Raw genomic sequence first — 20014 nt, 5'->3', positions numbered from 1 at the left:
TTGTTGTTTTTTATTGGTATGACTGTATGGCAAATCAAATTCCTCATATGTTGCAAAACATACTTGGCTAATGAAGTGTGATTATGATTATGATTGCAGTCAATTGCTGGATAGAATTGTGGTTAGCCAGAAATCTCAAGGTCTTGAGATATTGCTAATTCTTGATTGTACAGTAAAACACTAATGATATGGTATCCGATTGTTTTGAAATCCTTATGGTCTTCTATCCGTCTTATTCATAAGTTCAGATTGTAGGATCAGATATTCACTCACGTGTGCGGGCAGGACGAGGAGCTGAAACCAAGATGCCGAACCTACATCACGCCGAAAATCCAAGATACCGAAAGGAAACAAAACGCCGAAAGGAAACAAAACCGAATGGACACGACGCCAAAAGAAAGCGAAGCCAAATGGACACGACGCCGAAAGGATATGAAGCCGAAAGGAAACAAAGTCGAACGGACACGACGCCAAAAGGATATGAAGCCGAAAGGAAACAAAGTCGAACGGACATGACGCAGAACGGACATGACGTCGAAAAGCCGCCGCACGGACATGACATCTCCGGGGACGGTATTGGTCTGACATCTTGTCAGTCATCGACAAAGATCAGCGATTTGTCCCAACCTCCCACCCCCGGCGTCCATCACATCACTGCCGGGGGGGGGGGGGGACAGGAGGGGGGGGGGGGGGGGGGGGGGGAGGGTGGGGGGGGGGGGAGCTTCAGCTTGCATTTGTAAAATGGTGGCAGTGACTTCAAGCTGCTGCGATTGCCACAGAGGCTTTTCAACGTCATGTCCCTTCACCATCAGATTTGAAGCCAAAAAATAAGTAAGTAAAAAAAGATAATTAAGATTATTTTTTCAGCTTTTTGACGTCATGTCCGTTCGACGTCTTTTCGACGTCACGTCCGTTCGACGTCTTGTCCGTTTGGCATCGTGTCCGTTCGGCTTCGTGTCCTGCCAGTGTCATGTCTGTTCATCATCTTGGTTTTTCAATGTGATGTCCGTTCTGCATCTTGGCCTTGACTTCTCGACCTTCGGCGTCCCATTCGGGTACCATCCTCTCACAAACCTCTGCCCCAGGAAAACACTTTGTGCATTCACCCTATCTATTTTCTACATTATTTTATACACCTGTATAAGATAATTTCTCAGTCTCCTGCACTTCAAGGAACAAAGTCCTAGCCGGCTGAACCTCGCCCCCTATCTCAAGTCCTTGAATCTTGGCAACATCCATGTAAATGTTCTCTGTGCTCTTTCCAGCATAACGGCATGTTTCCTATAGCAGAGTGACCAAAACGGAACACAATACCTCAGGTACAGCCTCACCAACGTCTCGTACAACTGTAACATAATGTCCCGACTTGTAGCGTGAAAAATCCGTTATTTAAGCACCACCAAAGTCCCAAGGGTGTTGGATTTTTTGGAGTTTTACTGCAGATGGATTTTCTTTTGTGAATGCTTGTGACCTTGGACCTTGCCCTCGATAGAAAGCAATACAGGATTGAGAGCTTGGCCGAAAATCTTCTCACAGCATGTCGCACATCCAATAATAATAGACTTTGAAACCTGAATCTGTGAAGACATTGCTCACCAGAGAATTCTAAGTAGGAGGTTCAGTATCTGAAGACTTCATGGTAGCAGTAGGTTCTGTGACGATAGACATATGTTTTTCTCTTGCTTCACGAATCCTGATCCACTTGGCCAATCAAGGCCACAACAATGTTTCCAGCAATGGAGGCTTCCCAGCAGCGTAAATACTGAGGCACTCATGGAATGAGGACACCAGCACCATGAAGCTGGAAAAAATCTTCTCTGTCAGTTGTTGTACATCCAACTTTGGAAGGCATTTGACTGGTCTTCTGTCATTTCTGATCCCTAACATATCAGTGCATTTCAGTGTCAACAAAAAGAAGCAACAAACTCTCGTGATAAACCCCGTGCCGCAGACCAGAACCCGCCCGATAGGCCCAGCTCAGCTGCCGCAGGCCAGGGACTCACCCGCCACGGACGGCGGGCCTGCGCCATGCACTGGAACCCGCCCGGAAGGCCCAGCTTGCCCGATGCAGATTGGAGACCCATGGCAACCCACCTGGAAGGCTGGTAAATGGACCGGCTGCGGGAGAAAACGCACGGCCTCGACGGACGAATGGAGGCTGGAGGCAGGGGGTCATGCAACAACCTGGGGCTTGGCTAAACCAGATGCCGCTCCAAGAGGCTGGGCACATGGATCAGATGCGGCCTACAACGGGGGAGCAGAGGCGGAGTACACCATATGCTTGGCTAGGCCGAACCTGCACCGCTGCCAGGACAACAGGCCTTCATGGTCAGGTCAAGAACCCTGCGCTTACAACAACTGGGACTTGAAGATGGTGCCAAACAAGCACCTGTTTACTGCCTCAGTGTACTACTGCTATACACTTGTACTGTGTCTGAGATGCTTATCTAACATGTATCTTAAGTGCTTATGTATAGTGATATTCCTACTGAACTGTGTACAAAAATGAATTTCACTGTACCTCGGTGAGCAGTTTTAGGCCCCATATCTGAGAAAGGATGTGTTGGACTTTGGAAAGGGTCCAGAGGAAGTTTACGAGTAAGATCCTGGGGACGATTGGTTTAAGGTATGAGTAGCGTTTGAAGGCGTTAGGCCTGGTACTTGCTGAAGTTTAAAAGTTCGAGCAAAGTCAGCGGGATGTTCGCGCGTGACGTACGGCGTCAAGACGCTGCGTCCGACGTCAAGACGCTGCGTATGCCCGTCGAGGCGGTGCATACGGCGTTGATGCGGGGGCCGGTAGGCGGTTGCCGCGCGGAATTTTTGAACACGGCCAGTTTTTTAGAGCCCCGCGCATCGGGACCAGCTCCGCACAATTCCATACGGCTCCAGCGATCGAAGTGGGACCAGCCCCGTGAGGCCGTATGGCTAAAGTGACCACGTTAGGTCACGCTTGCCACATGGAGTCGCATGTTCGTGGGACAGGCCCTTAAGGCCTAGATTGAGTGGATAGAATGTTTCCAGTAAGGGAGAGTCTCGAGCCAGAGGCCACATCCTCAGAACAAAAAGGACGTACCTTCAAAATGGAGATGAGGATTAATTTCTTTAGCCAGAGGGTTGTGAATCTGCAGAGTTAATTGCCACAGATGGTCATGGAGACCAAGATATTGGGTATTTTATAGGCAGAGACTGAGTAGGAAAGGGGCCAAAGGTTACAGGGAGACGGCAGATTGAGAGGGGAAAATAGATCAGCCATGATTGAATGGCGGAATAGACTCAATGGGCTGAGTGCCTTAATTCTGCTCCTATATCTATGGTCCTATGATCTTATGTCAATTATAGTGCAATGCATACTGCACACACAGGTGGTAGATAGTCTAATCTTACAATTGATACAATTTCATCTGTAAATGATCACCAATGCAAAATGATCTCCAGTTTGTTTGCTTTTCAACGCCAGCACACTCTATTCTACATACTAACAAAATTGGACCATTGTAATAATAACTAATAAAAAAGGGTGTTACATAATTTTAATTCCAAGCCCTTGAAGAAAATATGTGCACAGTGTTTGAGCATGCAAATAACATTAAAAATGATAATACAATGCAGTAAAATACATAAAGCTAAATTGTGCAGATGCCAGAAATCTGAAATCAGTGTATTTTGTTCATCAGTCAGCATCTATACAAAGAGAAAAACAAAGATAAAACTTTAGGTTATTGATGTTTTGACTGAACCAGTTATTATAAATGCAGTGTAACTGATTCAGCTACCATAAATCAGCTACCCAATGTGAAAACACTGGGAGCAAATAATGTTCCTATACTTAACCATTGTAAATTGATAGATGCTGAGTTTATCGTGTTTGTTATTTTTTATTGGGAATAAAAGATCATAGGGTTAACCAAAACATGTTTAATTTACTAACAATCATTACACTTCATATACTTTCTTATATCTTTTTGGTCATGGAACAAATTTTTTGTGACATTAAGTGCTGCATCTAAAGGTGTCTAGCCACTAATTCACCATATCACCACCTGCTCTTCATAACCCAGTGAGCTGGTTCCACTGCATCATAACATGCCAATGCTTAGACTAGTTGCAATGCATGTTACTGTGGCACTTGTCATGAATCATTAGGCTGTGATGTGTCTGATTGATCTGGTAATTGATTGGCTGAGTCATGTAAATCCACTGTGCTCACAGATTGAAAAGGCATACAATATCAAAAAATCATTTGTGAGTGCAACCTGAATGTAGCAATTTGTTAGCTTTACAAAATTTGAGCCAGCAGTTAGCTGGGATGAATTTAATTTATAAAAATAGAACATGTTATGGCAGAAGACATGTTTTGCATTCCCCACTAATGATAACCCACATATTAAAAATGAATATTGCTTTTGTTCAATGGACATTAGATCTAAATGTCCCAAGATTTAATAAGCAATAGGTCCCGAAATTTGCATCCAGTCTGGTAGTTTTTGAATGTCAACTCAAATGGGCATCTGCTATAATGATTGCAAATGTGGTTGAGTCAAGGATATGCTCGTTTGCAGCCTCGATTCAATGGTATTGTGGGGATGCAAAAGAACGGGTACTCTGGCTAACTCTACAGTGCAAAAAACATGACATTAGTGCAAAAACATAATTTGAACAAAAATGCGTGTCTTTGGAAGTGCAAGAGGTGGATCTTTGTGTTCCATTGTTGAGGTAGGGTTTGCACATTGTTTCCATGAATCCAGCATCTCTGAGTCCCCAGAATCCCTTTGTTCCCAAACAGCCATGTACATTCCTCCATGTTATTTCATCCTAAGAGGTATGCGGAGGAAATAGTTCCAGGGGTTTAACCAAGTAAAAAAAGGACTGACTGTATTTACATTTAATTTGATGACATCAATAACAGTAAATGTGGGAAGTTTCATCCCAGTATTGAGGAAAAGCTGGATACACTCTGCTGTGTAGACAAAAAACCAGAGGGAGCACGGTCTTAATGGTCTTCATATTGTAATGTGTATTTTTTTTAACTATGGAGGGATTAAGAGTTTTTACTGTTTCCCTGTGTACGGGCTAGTTTGTCTCTCTAGTGCGGAAAATGCGTAATGATATTTCGGACTATAATCCAAATTTTGAAAATGGAAGTCCCAGCGTTCTTAAAGCATATCTAGGTAGATACGTTCCCAGGGCCTGACAAGGGTATCCTTGGACATTGAGAGAAGTTATGGAGGAAATTTCTAGGGCCCTGACAGAGGTGTTTACATAATCTTGAACTATGGGGGAGATACTAGAAGACTGAAGGGTGATCAATGTTGTGCCTTTATTTAAAAATGGCTGCGAGAACAATCCAGGGAACTGCAGCCCAGTGAGTCTGATGTCAGAAGTTACTGGAGGGGAACCTGAGGGACAGAATCTATGCGCATTTGTGCAGGCAGGACTGTTTAAGCATAGTGGGTATGGCTTTGTGCTTGAGGAATTATGTCTCACATTTTTTTAAAGTTCACCAAGAGGATTGACAAAGGCATGGTGGAGTACATTGTCTATATGAACTCAAACAAGGCTTTTGAAAAAGGTACACAAAATTGCTGGAGAAACTCAGCGGGTGCAGCAGCATCTATGGAGCGAAGAAAATAGGCGACGTTTCGGGCCGAAACCCTTCTTCAGACTGATGGGGGGTGGGAGGGGAGAAGGAAGGAAAAAGGGGAGGAGGAGGAGCCCTAGGGCGGGGGGGTGGGAGGAGACAGCTCAAAGGTTAAGGAAGGGGAGGAGACAGCAAGGGCTAGCAAAATTGGGAGAATTCAATATTCGTGCCATCAGGATGCAAGCTGCCCAGGCGGAATATGAGGTGCTGTTCCTCCAATTTCCGGTGCTGCTCACTCTGGCAATGGAGGAGACCCAGGACAGAGAGGTCGGATTGGGAATGGGAGGGGGAGTTGAAGTGCTGAGCCACCGGGAGTTCAGGTAGGTTATTGCGGACTGAGCGGAGGTGTTCGGCGAAACGATCGCCCAACCGCCACTTAGTCTCCCCGATGTAAATCAGCAGACATCTAGAGCAGAGGATGCAGTAGATGAGGTTGGAGGAGATACAGGTGAACCTTTGTCGCACCTGGAACGACTGCTTGGGACCTTGAATGGAGTCGAGAGGGGAGGTGAAGGGACAGGTGTTGCATTTCTTGCGGTTGCAACGGAAAGTGCCCGGGGAGGGGGTGGTACAGGAGGGAAGGGAAGAATTGACAAGGGAGTTGTGGAGGGAACGGTCTTTGCGGAAGGCAGACATGGGGGGAGATGTCTTTGACAAAGTCTTGTATGGCATTTGACAAAGTCTTGTATGATAGGCTAGACCAGAAGTTTGGGTCATATGGGATCCTGGGTGAACTTGTCAATTGGATTCACAATTGGTTTGATGGAAAGAGTCAGAATATGGTAGTGGAGGGTTGTTTTTCTAATTGAAGGGTTGTGACCAGTAGCCTGGTCCATAATTGTATGTCATCTATATTACAAATTTGGGTGACAATGTAATTAATGTGGTTATATGTTATTTGCAGATGATAACAAAATTGATGATGCAGTGGACAGTGCAAATACATTTCCGGTTTTAAATGTAAACCCTGAAATTGACAGAAATGCATCCTGCAACATGCTTTATTTCACATAATCCCTTACTCTTTACCTCAAAAATATGAAGTTGCTAGAAGTACAATCTTTTAATAGCTTGGCAAAGGTCTTAATGAACCGTGGAGATACTGTTGCAAAATTCATCCGAAGAAGGGCCCCGACCAGAAACATCACTGTCCATTTTGTCCAGAGATGTTGCCTGACCCACTGAGTTACTCCACCATGTTCTGTCCAGCAATTATTTTGATGCCTCACCAAGATTTGCCTGCATATATGCTCCACAATCTCCCACTGACTGTTGGTGGCCTGAAACACCTCCCAGAGAAGTAGTCTCTGAAAGTAAGCATGCTTGCAGGTACAGCAGGCAGTGAAGAAAGTTAATGGCGTGTTGGCCTTCATAACAAGAGGAGTTGAGTATGGGAGCAAAGAAGTCCTTCTGCAGTTGAACAGGGCCCTGGTGAGACCACACCTGGAGTATTGTGGGCAGTTTTGGTCTCCAAATTTGAGGAAGGACATTCTTGCTATTAAGGTAGTGCAGATTAGGTTCACGAGTTTAATTCCCGGGATGGCGGGACTGTCATATGTCGATAGAATGGAGTGGCTGGGCTTGTATACACTGGAATTTGGAAGGATGAGAGGGGATCTTATTGAAACATATAAGATTATTAAGGGTACACAAAAAAGCTGGAGAAACTCAGCGGGTGCAGCAGCATCTATGGAGCGAAGGAAATAGGCAACGTTTCGGGCCGAAACCCTTCTTCAGACTGATCGGGGGCGGTGGTGGGCGGGGACAAGAAAGGAAAAAGGAGGAGGAGCCCGAAGGCTGGGGGATGGGAGGAGACAGCAGGGGGGACTGAGGAAGGGGAGGAGACAGCAAGGACTAACAAAATTGGGAGAATTCGATGTTCATGCCCCCAGGATGCAGACTCCCCAAACGGAATATGAGGTGCTGTTCCTCCAATTTCCGGTGCTGCTCGCTGTGGCCATGGAGGAGACCCAGGACAGAGAGGTCGGAGACGGAGTGGGAGGGGGAGTTGAAGTGCTGATACAGAATAAATTGGAATAAAAGTGAAATTATGCCAATAAGGGAACATAATAAACAGATAATACAACAATTCCCATTTAAAGTAGTAAATGAAAAATTTAAATATCTAGGTATCTATGTAACTAAGATATATACATCATTATTTAAAGCAAATTTCCCCCCATTATTGAATAAATTACATAAGAATATCCAATACTGGAAAACATTACCTATTTCAATGGTTGGTAAAATTAATGCCATAAAAATGATTTTTTTACCACAAATATTATACCTTTTTCAGACGATTCCGATATACCTGGCAAAAAACTTCTTTAAAAAATTTGACTCTATTTTTAATGATTTTATCTGGGATTATAAGAATCATAGGATAAGCAAAAGACACTTGTGTAAATCAAAAAATAATGGAGGCTTGGTTTTACCTAACTTTTTGTTTTATTTCTGGGCAGTTAATATTAAAAATATGAACTTCTGGTTGGGAGAAATAGACCAGCAACCAGACTGGTTAAAAATGGAAAACGAAGATTGTATGCCTTATGATATTGGTTCGATATTATTTGCTACGTCTAAATTAAACAAGAAAATTTATAGGGAAAACCCTATAATATTTAGTGCTATAAAAATTTGGAAACAATTAAAAAAGACATTAAAATTAGATAACTTATCTCTTTTTCTTCCAATTGTGAATAATTCATTGTTTAAGCCTTCATGTTTAGACGGGGGTTTTACACAATGGAAGAATTATGGAATTAAAAATATAGGACACCTTTACAAGGAAGGCTCTTTTTTGACATTTCAGGAGTTGCAACAGATTTATGGACTTCGAGGAAATGATTATTTCAGATATCTTCAACTTAGAGATTATGTTAAATCGAATTCTAAAAATTTTCGAAATAGAAACCCAGAGATTCTTGATGAATGTTGGAATAAGCATCCTAATACAGAAAAATTAATATCTTATATATATAATATCTTATTAGATAGTGACATTCCTTTGACGGACTTATACAGACAAGCATGGGAAAAAGAATTAAATCAGGTAATAACGAAAGACACTTGGGAAGAAAGTCTACAACACATACATCAGTGTTCACTAAACGCGAGACATTCTCTAATACAATTTAAAGTAATACATAGTTTACATTACGCCAAAACAAAATTACATAAAATTTTTCAACATATCTCACCTATATGTGATAAATGTCAACATTTAGAAGCTACGTTATCGCACATGTTTACAAACTGTACAAAAATTAAAAAATTTTGGGTAAATATTTTTAGTATAATTTCCAAAGTAACCAACACACAACTGGAACCAAACTCAAAATTAATAATACTCGGAATATTAGAATTAAATCAAACACTTAGAATAACACAAAGAAACTTTATCGATTACAGTTTAATAACAGGAAAAAAATTAATCCTAAATTTTTGGAAAGGCCCTACGGCCCCCCAATCAAAATGTGGATTATAGAAATGACGGAGACCTTAAACATGGAAAGAATCAGATTTTCCCTGTTGGATAAACAGGAATTATTCGTTGGAACATGGTCTCCTTTTATTGATTACTTAAAGGGTCAGAATAGTTCAGCACAGGAACCTGACTAGCACCCGGACTAAAGATTGGATGAAATGCTATACTTCGAAATGTACGAACATATCTCGAATGATGTTTTTAAACTCTAACAAATTTTTCCATTCTTCTTCAATTACCTCTTCCACTCCTCTTCCCCTTTTTTTTTTATTTTAGTTTTCTTTTTCCTTCTTCCCTCTCTCTATTTCATCTATCCCTTTAGCTCTATCTAGTTATAAAAAAAAAACGAAGAAAAATGCAAAAAGTATTGGAGACAATGTAATAATAACTGACAAATTATCAATTTAAAAATGATGTAACAGTAATGATGTAATAGATCATGTACCTATCTCCAATAATAAAAAAATTAAATATAAAAAAAAATTTAAAAAAAAAAGAAGTGCTGAGCCACCGGGAGGTCAGCTTGGTTATTGCGGACCGAGCGGAGGTGTTCGGCGAAACGATCGCCCAACCTCCGCTTGGTCTCACCGATATAGATCTGCTGACATCTAGAGCAGCGGACGCAATAGATGAGCTTATAAATAAGATTATTAAGGGATTGGACACGCTAGAGGCATGAAACATGTTCCCGATGTTCCCGATCTAGAACCAGGGGCCACAGTTTAAGAATAAGGGGCAGGGCCGTCTTAACACATGGGCACGCTGGGCAGTTGCCGGGGGCCCCACGAGCATAGGGGCCCCATGCTAATCTATGTATTGTAGAATGTTGTTGTAGAACATGAAAAAGGAGAAGAACATCGCAAGTGCATGACGGCATATTTGATTCAGCATAAATAAACTGGAAGTGCAGGGGCCCCAGTGCACTGCTTTGCCCGGGGGCCTATAATGCTGTTAAGACAGCCCTGACAAGGCCATTTAGAATGGAGATGAGGAAAAACATTTTCACCCAGAGAGTTGTGAATCTGTGAATTCTCTGCCTCAGAAGGCAGTGGAGGTCAATTCTCTGATGTTTTCAAGAAATAGTTAGATAGAGCTCTTAAAGATAGTGGAGCCAGGGTATATGGTGATAAGGCAGGAATGGGGTATTGAACCATGATCACAACGAATGGCGGTGCTGGCTTGAAGAGCCGAATGGTCTACTCCTGCACTTATTGTCTATTGTTTAACAACAGGTTAAATCAGCATTTGTTACAATGACATGATAGAAGCTGGGTTTGTAGTCATTGATGAGTGTCTCACCTAATCCCTCAGATAGTCTAATTAATCACAAGGTTCATCATAAATATAATGAGATGTTCATATATTGCCAAGGTTGGTGCAACTGTAATAATGCTCAGGACCAACACATCCTGCACAAGGTTATCTGCTTGAACATCATTTCATCACTGAATTAAATACTCATATCCCTCATCATTGCCATTCTTGACAGCATTCTGTAATTTATATTAGTGTGGTGCAACTGGTAGAGCTGTTAGCTCACAGTTTTAATGACAGTGCAATCCAGAACTCTAGTGCTGTTTCTGTTAAGTTTTCTAATTCTCCAATGATATAACATATAACATATAACATATAACAATTACAACACGGAAACAGGCCATCTCGGCCCTACAAGTCCGTGCCGAACAATTATTTTCCCTTAGTCCCACCTGCCTACACTCATACCATAACCCTCCATTCCCTTCTCATCCATATGCCTATCCAATTTATTTTAAATGATACCAACGAACCTGCCTCCACCACTTCCACTGGAAGCTCATTCCATACCGCTACCACTCTCTGAGTAAAGAAGTTCCCCCTCATGTTACCCCTAAACTTCTGTCCCTTAATTCTGAAGTCATGTCCTCTTGTTTGAATCTTCCCTATTCTCAAAGGGAAAAGCTTGTCCACATCAACTCTGTCTATCCCTCTCATCATTTTAAAGACCTCTATCAAGTCCCCCCTTAACCTTCTGCGCTGCAGAGAATAAAGACCTAACGTATTCAACCTTTCTCTGTAACTTAGTTGTTGAAACCCAGGCGACATTCTAGTAAATCTCCTCTGTACTCTCTCTATTTTGTTGACATCCTTCCTATAATTGGGCGACCAAAATTGTACACCATAGATTTGGTCTCACCAATGCCTTGTACAATTTTAACATTACATCCCAGCTTCTATACTCAATGCTCTGATTTATAAAGGCTAGCAAACCAAAAGCTTTCTTTACCACTTTCTATATGAGATTCCACCTTCAAGGAACTATGCACGGTTATTCCCAGACCCCTCTGTTCAACTGCATTCGTCAATTCCCTACCATTTACCATGTACGTCCTATTTTGATTTGTCCTGCCAAGGTGTAGCACCTCACATTTATCAGCATTAAATTCCATCTGCCATCTTTCAGCCCATTGTTCCAAATGGCCTAAATCACTCTGTAGACTTTGGAAATCCTCTTCATTATCCACAACACCCCCTATCTTGGTATCATCTGCATACTTACTAATCCAATTTACCACACCTTCATCCAGATCATTGATGTACATGACAAACAACCAAGGACCCAACACAGATCCCTGAGGCACCCCACTAGTCACCTGCCTCCAACCCGACAAACAGCCATCCACTATTACCCTCTGGCGTCTCCCATTCAGCCACTGTTGAATCCATCTTGCTACTCCTGCATTTATACCCAACAGTTGAACCTTCTTAACCAATTCCATGAGGAACCTTGTCAAAGGCCTTACTAAAGTCCATATAGACAACATCCACTGCTTTACCCTCGTCAATTTCCCTAGTAACCTCTTCAAAAAATTCAAGAAGATTAGTCAAACATGACCTTCCAGGCACAAATCCATGTTGACTGTTCCTAATCAGATCCTGTTTATCCAGATGCTTATATATATTATCTCTAAGCATCTTTTCCATTAATTTGCCCACCACTGAAGTCAAACTAACAGGTCTATAATTGCTAGGTTTACTCTTAGAACCCTTTTTAAACAATGGAACAACATGCGCAATACGCCAATCCTCGGGGACTATTCCCGTTTCTAATGACATTTGAAATATTTCTGTCATAGCCCCGGCTATTTCTACACTAACTTCCCTCAATGTCCTAGGGAATATCCTGTCAGGACCTGAAGACTTATTCAATTTTATATTTTTCAAAAGTGTCAGTACTTCTTTTACTTTGAAACTCATAGTATCCATAGCTACTCTACTAGTTTCCCTTACCTCACATAATTTAATATCCTTCTCCTTGGTGAATACCAAAGAAATGAAATTGTTCAATATCTCCCCCATCTCTTCTGGCTCTGCAGATAGCTATCCACTCTGTTTCTCCAATGGACCAATTTTATCCCTTGTTGTCCTTTTGCTATTAATATAGCTGTAGAAACCCTTTGGATTTACTTTCATCTTACTTGCCAAAGCAACCTCATGTCTTCTTTTAGCTTTTCTAATTTCTTTCTTAAGATTATTTTTACATTCCTTATACTCCTCAAGCACCTCATTTACTTCATGCTGCCTATAATTATTGTAGATCTCCCTCTTTTTCCGAACAAGATGTCCAATTTCCCTTGAAAACCAGGACTCTTTCCAATTTTTACTATTTCCTTTCAACCGAACAGGAACATAAAGATTCTGTACTTTTAAAATTTCCCCTTTAAATGTCCTCCATTTCTCTTCTACATCCTTCCCATAAAACAAAATGTCCCAGTTCACTCCTTTTAAATCATTTCACATCTCATCAAAGTTAGCCTTTCTCCAATCAAAAATCTCAACCCTAGGTCCAGTTCTGACCCTCTCCATAATTATATTGAAACTAATGGTATTGTGATCACTGGACCCGAAGTGCTCCCCAACGCATACCTCCGCCACCTGTCCCGTCTCATTTCCTAACAGGAGGTCCAGCACTGCCCCTCCTCTAGTAGGTACCTCTATGTATTGCTGCAAAAAACTATCCTGCACACATTTTACAAACTCCAAACCATCCAGCCCATTTACAGAATGTGTTTCCCAGTCTATGTGTGGAAAGTTGAAATCTCCCACAATCACTACCTTGTGCTTACTACTAATATCTGCTGTCTCCTTACATATTTGCTCTTCCAATTCTCGATCCCCATTTGGCGGTCTATAATACACCCCTATAAGTGTTGCTACATCTTTCCCACTTCTCAGTTCCACCCAAATAGCCTCCCTAGATGAGCCCTCCATTCTACCCTGCCAAAGCACTGCTGTAATATCTTCCCTGACTAGCAATGCAACACCTCCACCTCTTGCCCCTCCAATTCTATCACACCTGAAGCTACAAAATCCTGGAATATTTAGTTTCCAATCACAGCCCTCCTGCAACCATGTTTCACTGACCGCCACAACATCATACTTCCAGGTGTCTATCCAGACTCTAAGCTCATCCACCTTTCATACAATGCTCCTAGCATTAAAATATGCACATTTAAGAAACCCCCCGCCTCTTATGCTCTGTTTATTTCCTTTTTCTTCTTTCTCCTCTTGTGTCCGAGTGCTTCCCTTTTCTGCTTCCTGCCTCCCATTCTGTCCACTAACTTTCTCTGATGACATGGCTTTCCCCATGTGCTCCAACTTCCTCTCACATCCCACATATGTGCGAGTGGAAAGGTTATTTGGCCATTGTTGGTCGCCCAGGGTGTATGTAAGTGGTATAATCTGGAGGGACTTGATGGGAATGTGGGGCTAATATGTTTCATTGAAAATTACTGGTGGAGTAGGATTGTGCTGTGAACCAGTATAGACGTAATAGGACAAAGTGGCCCCTTCTGTGTTCAAAGGCAATATGGTATAATGGCCCTCACTCGTGTCTCCTTGGTACCCTGCAACTCTGTCCTTGCTCCCCCTCCCTCTAGTCATAACAGAGACAGAGTCCCCCTAATCCTTACCTTCCACCCCATCAGCCGTCGCATACAGCACATAATCCTGTGAAATTTCCACCACCTTCAACGGGATCCCACCACTCGTCACATTTTCCCATCTCCACCCCTTTCCGCCTACCGCAGAGGCCATTCCCTCCACAACTCTCTGGTTAACTCATCCCTTCCTACCCAAACCACCCCCTCCCCAGGTACCTTCCCCTGAAACCGCAGAAGATGCAACACCTGTCGCCATACCTCCTCCCTCGACTCTGTGACAGTCATTTCAGGTTAGGCAGAGATTTACCTGCACCTCCTCCAACCTCATCTAATGTATCCATTGTTCAAGATGTGGACTCTTATATATCAGCAAGACCAAATGCAGGCTGGGTGATCGTTTTGTGGAACACCTTCTCTCAACCCGCCTGAACCTACCTGATCTCTCGGTTCCTGGCCACTTTAATTCTCCTTCCCATTCCTACACAGACCTTTCGGTCCTCCATTGTCAGAGTAAGGCTAAATGCAAATTGGAGGAACAGCATCTCATATTTGGCTTGGGCAACTTACAGCCCAGTGGTATGAATATTGATTTATTTCACTTCAGGTTCACCCTGGCATTCCCTCTCTCTCTATCCCTCCCCCACCCAAGTCACACTAGTTCCTCATTTTCACCCTACAAACAGCTAACAATGGCTTGTTTCCTTTATCATCGTTACTTTTTTACATGTCTTTCATTCATTGTTGTTTATCTCCACTTCACAATATGTATCTCTCATTTCCCTTATCCCTAACCAGTCTTGAGAAGGGTCTCGACCCGAAATGTCACCCAGTCCTTCTCTCCAGAGATGCTGATTGTCCCACTGAGTTACTCCAGCTTTTTGTGTCTATCTTTGATATAATTTGATCCCCCTTTCCTCCAAACTCAAAGACTGAAATGAATAAAAGCATCAACAATAGATTTAGGCTGATTATTGTCATGTGTCAGGTGCAGTGAAAAGCTGTCTTTTGCATGCTTTCCAATTTTGACTCTCCACCACCGTTCTATCGATGAAGACAGGTAGACTTAATGTACCAGAAAGCTGTCAATTCTTTTTGACTGTCGATACTGAACATGAAGAGCTATTTGGATTACCTCTGTAATACAATTATTTCAATGTGCTAGAACTAAAGATGTCATCTGTAGAAAAACAACTCAATTTGTTTCATTAATAACAGCTATAAATGTAATTTGATGTTATCCACTAGACTAGTTTCAGGATGAAATTTTGTATTGTTTTATTTGATACGTTAGGATTAAACACATTACATGCCTGTTTGCACTTGCACTGAGGGGAAAATAAACTATAAAAGCTGAATAGCAATTTGTGTTAGTGATTACATGCTTTTATACAGAGATGAAATGAGTAATGTTGAAGTATACCATGAATTACGTATGATTAATTAATACATAGTTCTCCACTCTGAACCAAAACAAAAGGCTTGCCAAATGTTCTTATGACAAAAATATACCATACAGACTTTGGAAAGCACTTTAATAAGAATACATTGCCAACATCAACAACTTTAAAGCGGTGACCTTTAAAAAAGGGATCTTCAAAAATAATAGCTTACAACTGTACTCATACTTTACCTCATCTTTACAATTAAAAAAAAATAATATATTGAAATTTCTAGTAAGTGTAATAAAAGTGCAAAGCTACATAGATGTTTGTATTTTTTTAAACCGATTTGAGAATTTCTTTAATTCCACTTGTGAAGGTTCCTATATATTTTTTTTGCCTTACCTGGGAGTTTTATTTATGTTTCTTCACTCAACATCTTTAGAGTTCAGGAATCTCAGTTCTTGTTTGTTGTCTTACAACTTCTGGCAAAATTAATCTAAACAAAAAAAAATTTCAATTACCTGGAAATCCAGCCTACAGCCAATTTGTTTACAAATTGTTTTTGCTTTCATAATGAATGGTGTAGGCTAAGGGAAGATTAGTTGTGTTTTAGTTTAGTTTAGAGATACAGCATGGAAACAGCAGGGCTTCCAACATTGGGTGAGATTGAGAGTGAGAAATTGCGAGGGAGGTAGCGAGCTTTCGCATTTTTCAGCTTGAAATTGTGCAATCTGGTGCATACTGTAGCAGTACAGTACAACATTTATGCTTTAAATTGTATTAGGTATGACTAAGGTTAGGCTAAATTACATTCCTAATTACTTTCCACAGTAGAGCTAGGCTATGATCAACAGGTGCAGCACATGAATGACTATATTCATGTATGGAAATCAGATTATAATTCATGGTGTTATGCATATATATATATATATAGAGAGAAAAAAACAGAGAAACAAGGCAAGAGTCGGACATCCATCACTGTTCTGCACAAATAAACCAATCAACCTTACCGTTTGACTATAGAAAGAAGATGAAAATAGTGCCACATATTCAATTGTATATGGTTCAATGAAATTAAGATATATATGTAAAACTATATATGGAAACAGGCCCTTCAGCCCACCAAGATCCACACCGACCAGCAATTTATCATATACCAGTTCCATCCTACACGCCAGGAACAATTTACAGATACCAATTAACTTACAAATCTGTACTTCTTTTGGATGTGGGATAAACTGGAATATCCAGTGAAAGCCCATGTGGTATTAAGGCAGCAACTCTACCGCTGCGCCACAGTGCCACCCCATTAAATTATTTTTTCTGTAATATATTATATTATGGTGTCACGTCATTTGATTTCTGCCCTTAGTTGGATAACACACATCTCCAGTCATTGTGTTTTATGGCTGGTTTTCAACCTCTTCAGTCTGAAGGTCCTGACGCGAAACATCACCCATTCTTTCTCTCCAGAGATGTCTGCTGCCTGTCCTGCTGAGTTATTCCAGTTTTTAGTGTCTATCTTCAGTTTAAACCAGCATCTCTAGTTCCTTCCTACACTCTTTGTTCAGCGAAACAGGTCCTATTCTCATTATATTATTCACCTCAACTAAGTTTTTTTCCACCTCCGTTGCTGCAGAGAATACAATCCCAGTTATCAAATCTTTCTGCAAAGTGAAAAAAAAAATTCCAGCCCTGCCAACATCTTCATAAATCGCCTCTCAATCCTCTCCAGAGTAATTGCACCCTTTCTACAATGTGTTATAGTCTTTCAGCATGGAAACAGGCCCTTCATTCCAACTTGTTCATGCAGATCAAGATGCCCCAATTAAACTAGTTACATTAACCCACATATGGCCCATATCTCTTTAAACCTTGTGTGTGCCAGTGTGTGTGTGAGAGAGTGTATGTCAGTGAAGCGGCGACAACATCTGGAGTGAGTGGAGACTTGGCGATGCCCAGGGAGCGGTTCCCTCTCCCCCCCCCCCCCCCCCCCCCGCCTCCCCCCTTGTCTCCCCCCCCCCTGTCTCTTCCCCCCCCCCCTCCCCTCCCGGGAATGCGGGCCGGCCCAGGTGCTCTGTGTCCAGCTGCGGTACGGGGGAGGTAAGAGTCAGTGACCCGGGGGGATCAGTAACCCGGGGGTCGGGCACCTTAGCCCGAGATTCATCCCCGCGGCTCCGGAGCGGCAGCGACGCCCACACTCACCCGATCCGCTCCTGGCTCCAGGCCGGGGTTAAAACTCCATGGGGTGTGGACAGAGCGGCCGACGGACACAGAGCCGCCGGAGATGAGGGTGGGAGGTGTGAGTGGTGCCTCGGGAGGGGAGGGGGGTGTCGGTGCTGGGACCACTGCAGGGGAGAAACTAAACTTTCCCCCATAGCATCCTGCGGGCCAGTAGTTTGACAGCCCTGCTTTAAACCAATGCCCTCTAGTTCTTGAATCACATATCCCAGGAAAAAGACTATGCATTCGCCTTATATATTCCCCTCGTGGTTTTTACTCACCTCTAAAACAATTTTCGCTTTAGTTTGAACTTCCAACACCTGCAGATTTTTGAGCATGAGAAATTTGTGATCAGCGTGAGAGTATGAGAATTTTGTGAAATGCGTGCCTCTCAAGCTCAATGCGTGAGAAGTGCAGCCATGAAACAGCCCCTTCGGTCCACTGAGTCCATGCTGACCATCAATCACCTGTACACTAATTCTATGTTATCTCACTTTTACATCATACACACTAGGGGTAATTAATAGGAACCAACAAATCTGCATGTCTTTGAAAAGTGGAAATTGAGGTTGAAAAATTATTCGACAGATATCATGCCAAATTAGAATGAAAGTGAAACTGGATCATAAATAGGTTAAAAAAATATTGCAATAGGTTAAGCAGATTTTTTTTCAATTAAATCATTTCATAAAGGCCACATTTTTACTCCACCAATAAAGTGGCAGAAGGGCTTGGAAGAAAAATGACCATATTGGGTCCAGCTGAGGATAGTGTTCTTTTCAATCAATTTTTAAAACTCCAGATCCACTCTTCAATTACACATCTAATAATTTAGAGGAGCGGAAGCAGAATCTGAAGAAGGGTCTCGACCCGAAACACCCATTCCTTCTCTCCAGAGAAGCTACCTGTCCTGCTGAATTACTCCAACATTTTGTGTCTACCTTCTAATTATGTGAGCAAATTAGGACTGATTTGAGGAAATAATTCTTCACCCAGAGTTGTGAACCTGCGGAATTCTGTGCCACAGAAGGCAGTGGGGGCCAATTCACTGGATGTTTTCTAGAGAGTTAGATTTAGCTCTTAGGGCTAAAGGAATCAAGGGATATGGGGGGAAAGCAGGAACAGGGTACTGATTTTAGATGCTCAGCCATAATTATATTGAATGGCAGTGCTGGCTCGAAGGGCCGAATGACCTACTCCTGCACCTATTTTTCTATGTTTCTACAATGAGAAATTGTTGGGAAAAGGTCATCACATGCAGCTATTCCTGCAGCAGTTGTCATAGCCTTTGATCTGGCACTTCACACAGTTCCAGGGTCGAAGGCGTGGCAGGTTCCGCGGAGCAGTCGCTATGAGAGTGGCATTGCTCGGCCTAACCTTCGCCATCCAAGATTCAGGTAAATTTTCGGGCCTTATTTTTCAGTAAAAACTAGCGTCTTGGACTCCGGGAAATACGGTAATCTTAAAAATAATTTATTTTGCTTGCATTTTTTTACTCCAATATTTTTCTAAATGATTTGTCTCTTTCTCTCTTCCTTAGTACTTACAAACATATTTGGAGCTGTCCAGTTCCATAGATGATGATGCTGGTTTAGGCAAAGCCTATGAAGCTCTGGCAATGGCCTTACTAAGGTAGGTTGTATTTTGCTACCTCAAACTTGTTCAGCAGTGAAAATCAAAATTGTTAGAAGCACGTTCCTAAATATTACAAACTTATTAAATCTGAAGCATTTCTCATTGTGAATAATTCTTTCATAAAAGTTATCCAGTTATTTTAAAGCAAAATTAAAAATCTACAAAAATAATGAAACATTTAACATCTAACATGTTCCAGCCAGTGTATTTTGAGTTTAAAGTTAAGCATCAAAATTTTCCAAACTCCAAAAATATTTTCTTATTTTAACTTTTATAAATGTGCGTTAAGTTAAAACAATTTTTAAAACAAACCTTATCATTCTGCCTATTTTTTGGTCAGGTTGAGATGTTTAAATGTATTCCCAGTGGCAGCAGGTGTGTTTTTTAGTTACAAATGCTTCCACAGTATCACAACTCCACCATTAAACATACTGCATTTATATTAAATGCAATTCAACAGTCCAGTAAGCATCCGAATTTATTAAATTAAACTGGTTCGCTCCTTGATTAAAATTTAGAAATGACCAAAGAAAAAAATATAATTGAAAGTGTTTACATTAATTCATGAAATGAAGGAAGTCGTTTAAATTTCCACCTGTCACCATTCGCATTTTCTTCTTGCTAAAAGCTTTCCTCCTCAAACTTGGTGGCACAATTGGCAACCCCCCTGAGTGACTGTTTTCATCTCTGCTATATTTGATTTCTCCACACTGAACAAATGATTAAG

General features: G+C 41.7%; 1 protein-coding gene and 1 long non-coding RNA gene across 3 annotated transcripts in view; one reads left to right on the top strand and one right to left on the bottom strand.

Moving 5' to 3' along the window:
- ttc29 (tetratricopeptide repeat domain 29) overlaps positions 1–20014 on the top strand; it is a 323363-nt gene that overhangs the window by 167742 nt on the left and 135607 nt on the right. For both annotated transcript variants that reach the window (XM_055646422.1, XM_055646429.1), the window contains exon 8: positions 19193–19284. In XM_055646422.1, the coding sequence (XP_055502397.1) occupies positions 19193–19284 (92 nt within the window). The remainder of the gene's footprint in view (positions 1–19192; positions 19285–20014) is intronic.
- On the bottom strand, positions 2917–18049 carry LOC129703754 (uncharacterized). The gene is made up of 3 exons (XR_008724613.1): positions 17635–18049; positions 15832–15925; positions 2917–3681 (listed from the first exon to the last, which is right to left on the bottom strand). It is a non-coding gene; the product is annotated as an uncharacterized LOC129703754 (long non-coding RNA).

Source organism: Leucoraja erinacea, chromosome 1 (genome assembly GCF_028641065.1).
Source record: "Leucoraja erinacea ecotype New England chromosome 1, Leri_hhj_1, whole genome shotgun sequence".
Taxonomy (NCBI): domain Eukaryota; kingdom Metazoa; phylum Chordata; class Chondrichthyes; order Rajiformes; family Rajidae; genus Leucoraja; species Leucoraja erinaceus.
Note: the sequence above shows the minus strand (reverse complement) of the source record. Positions and strands in the feature narration are given on the sequence as shown.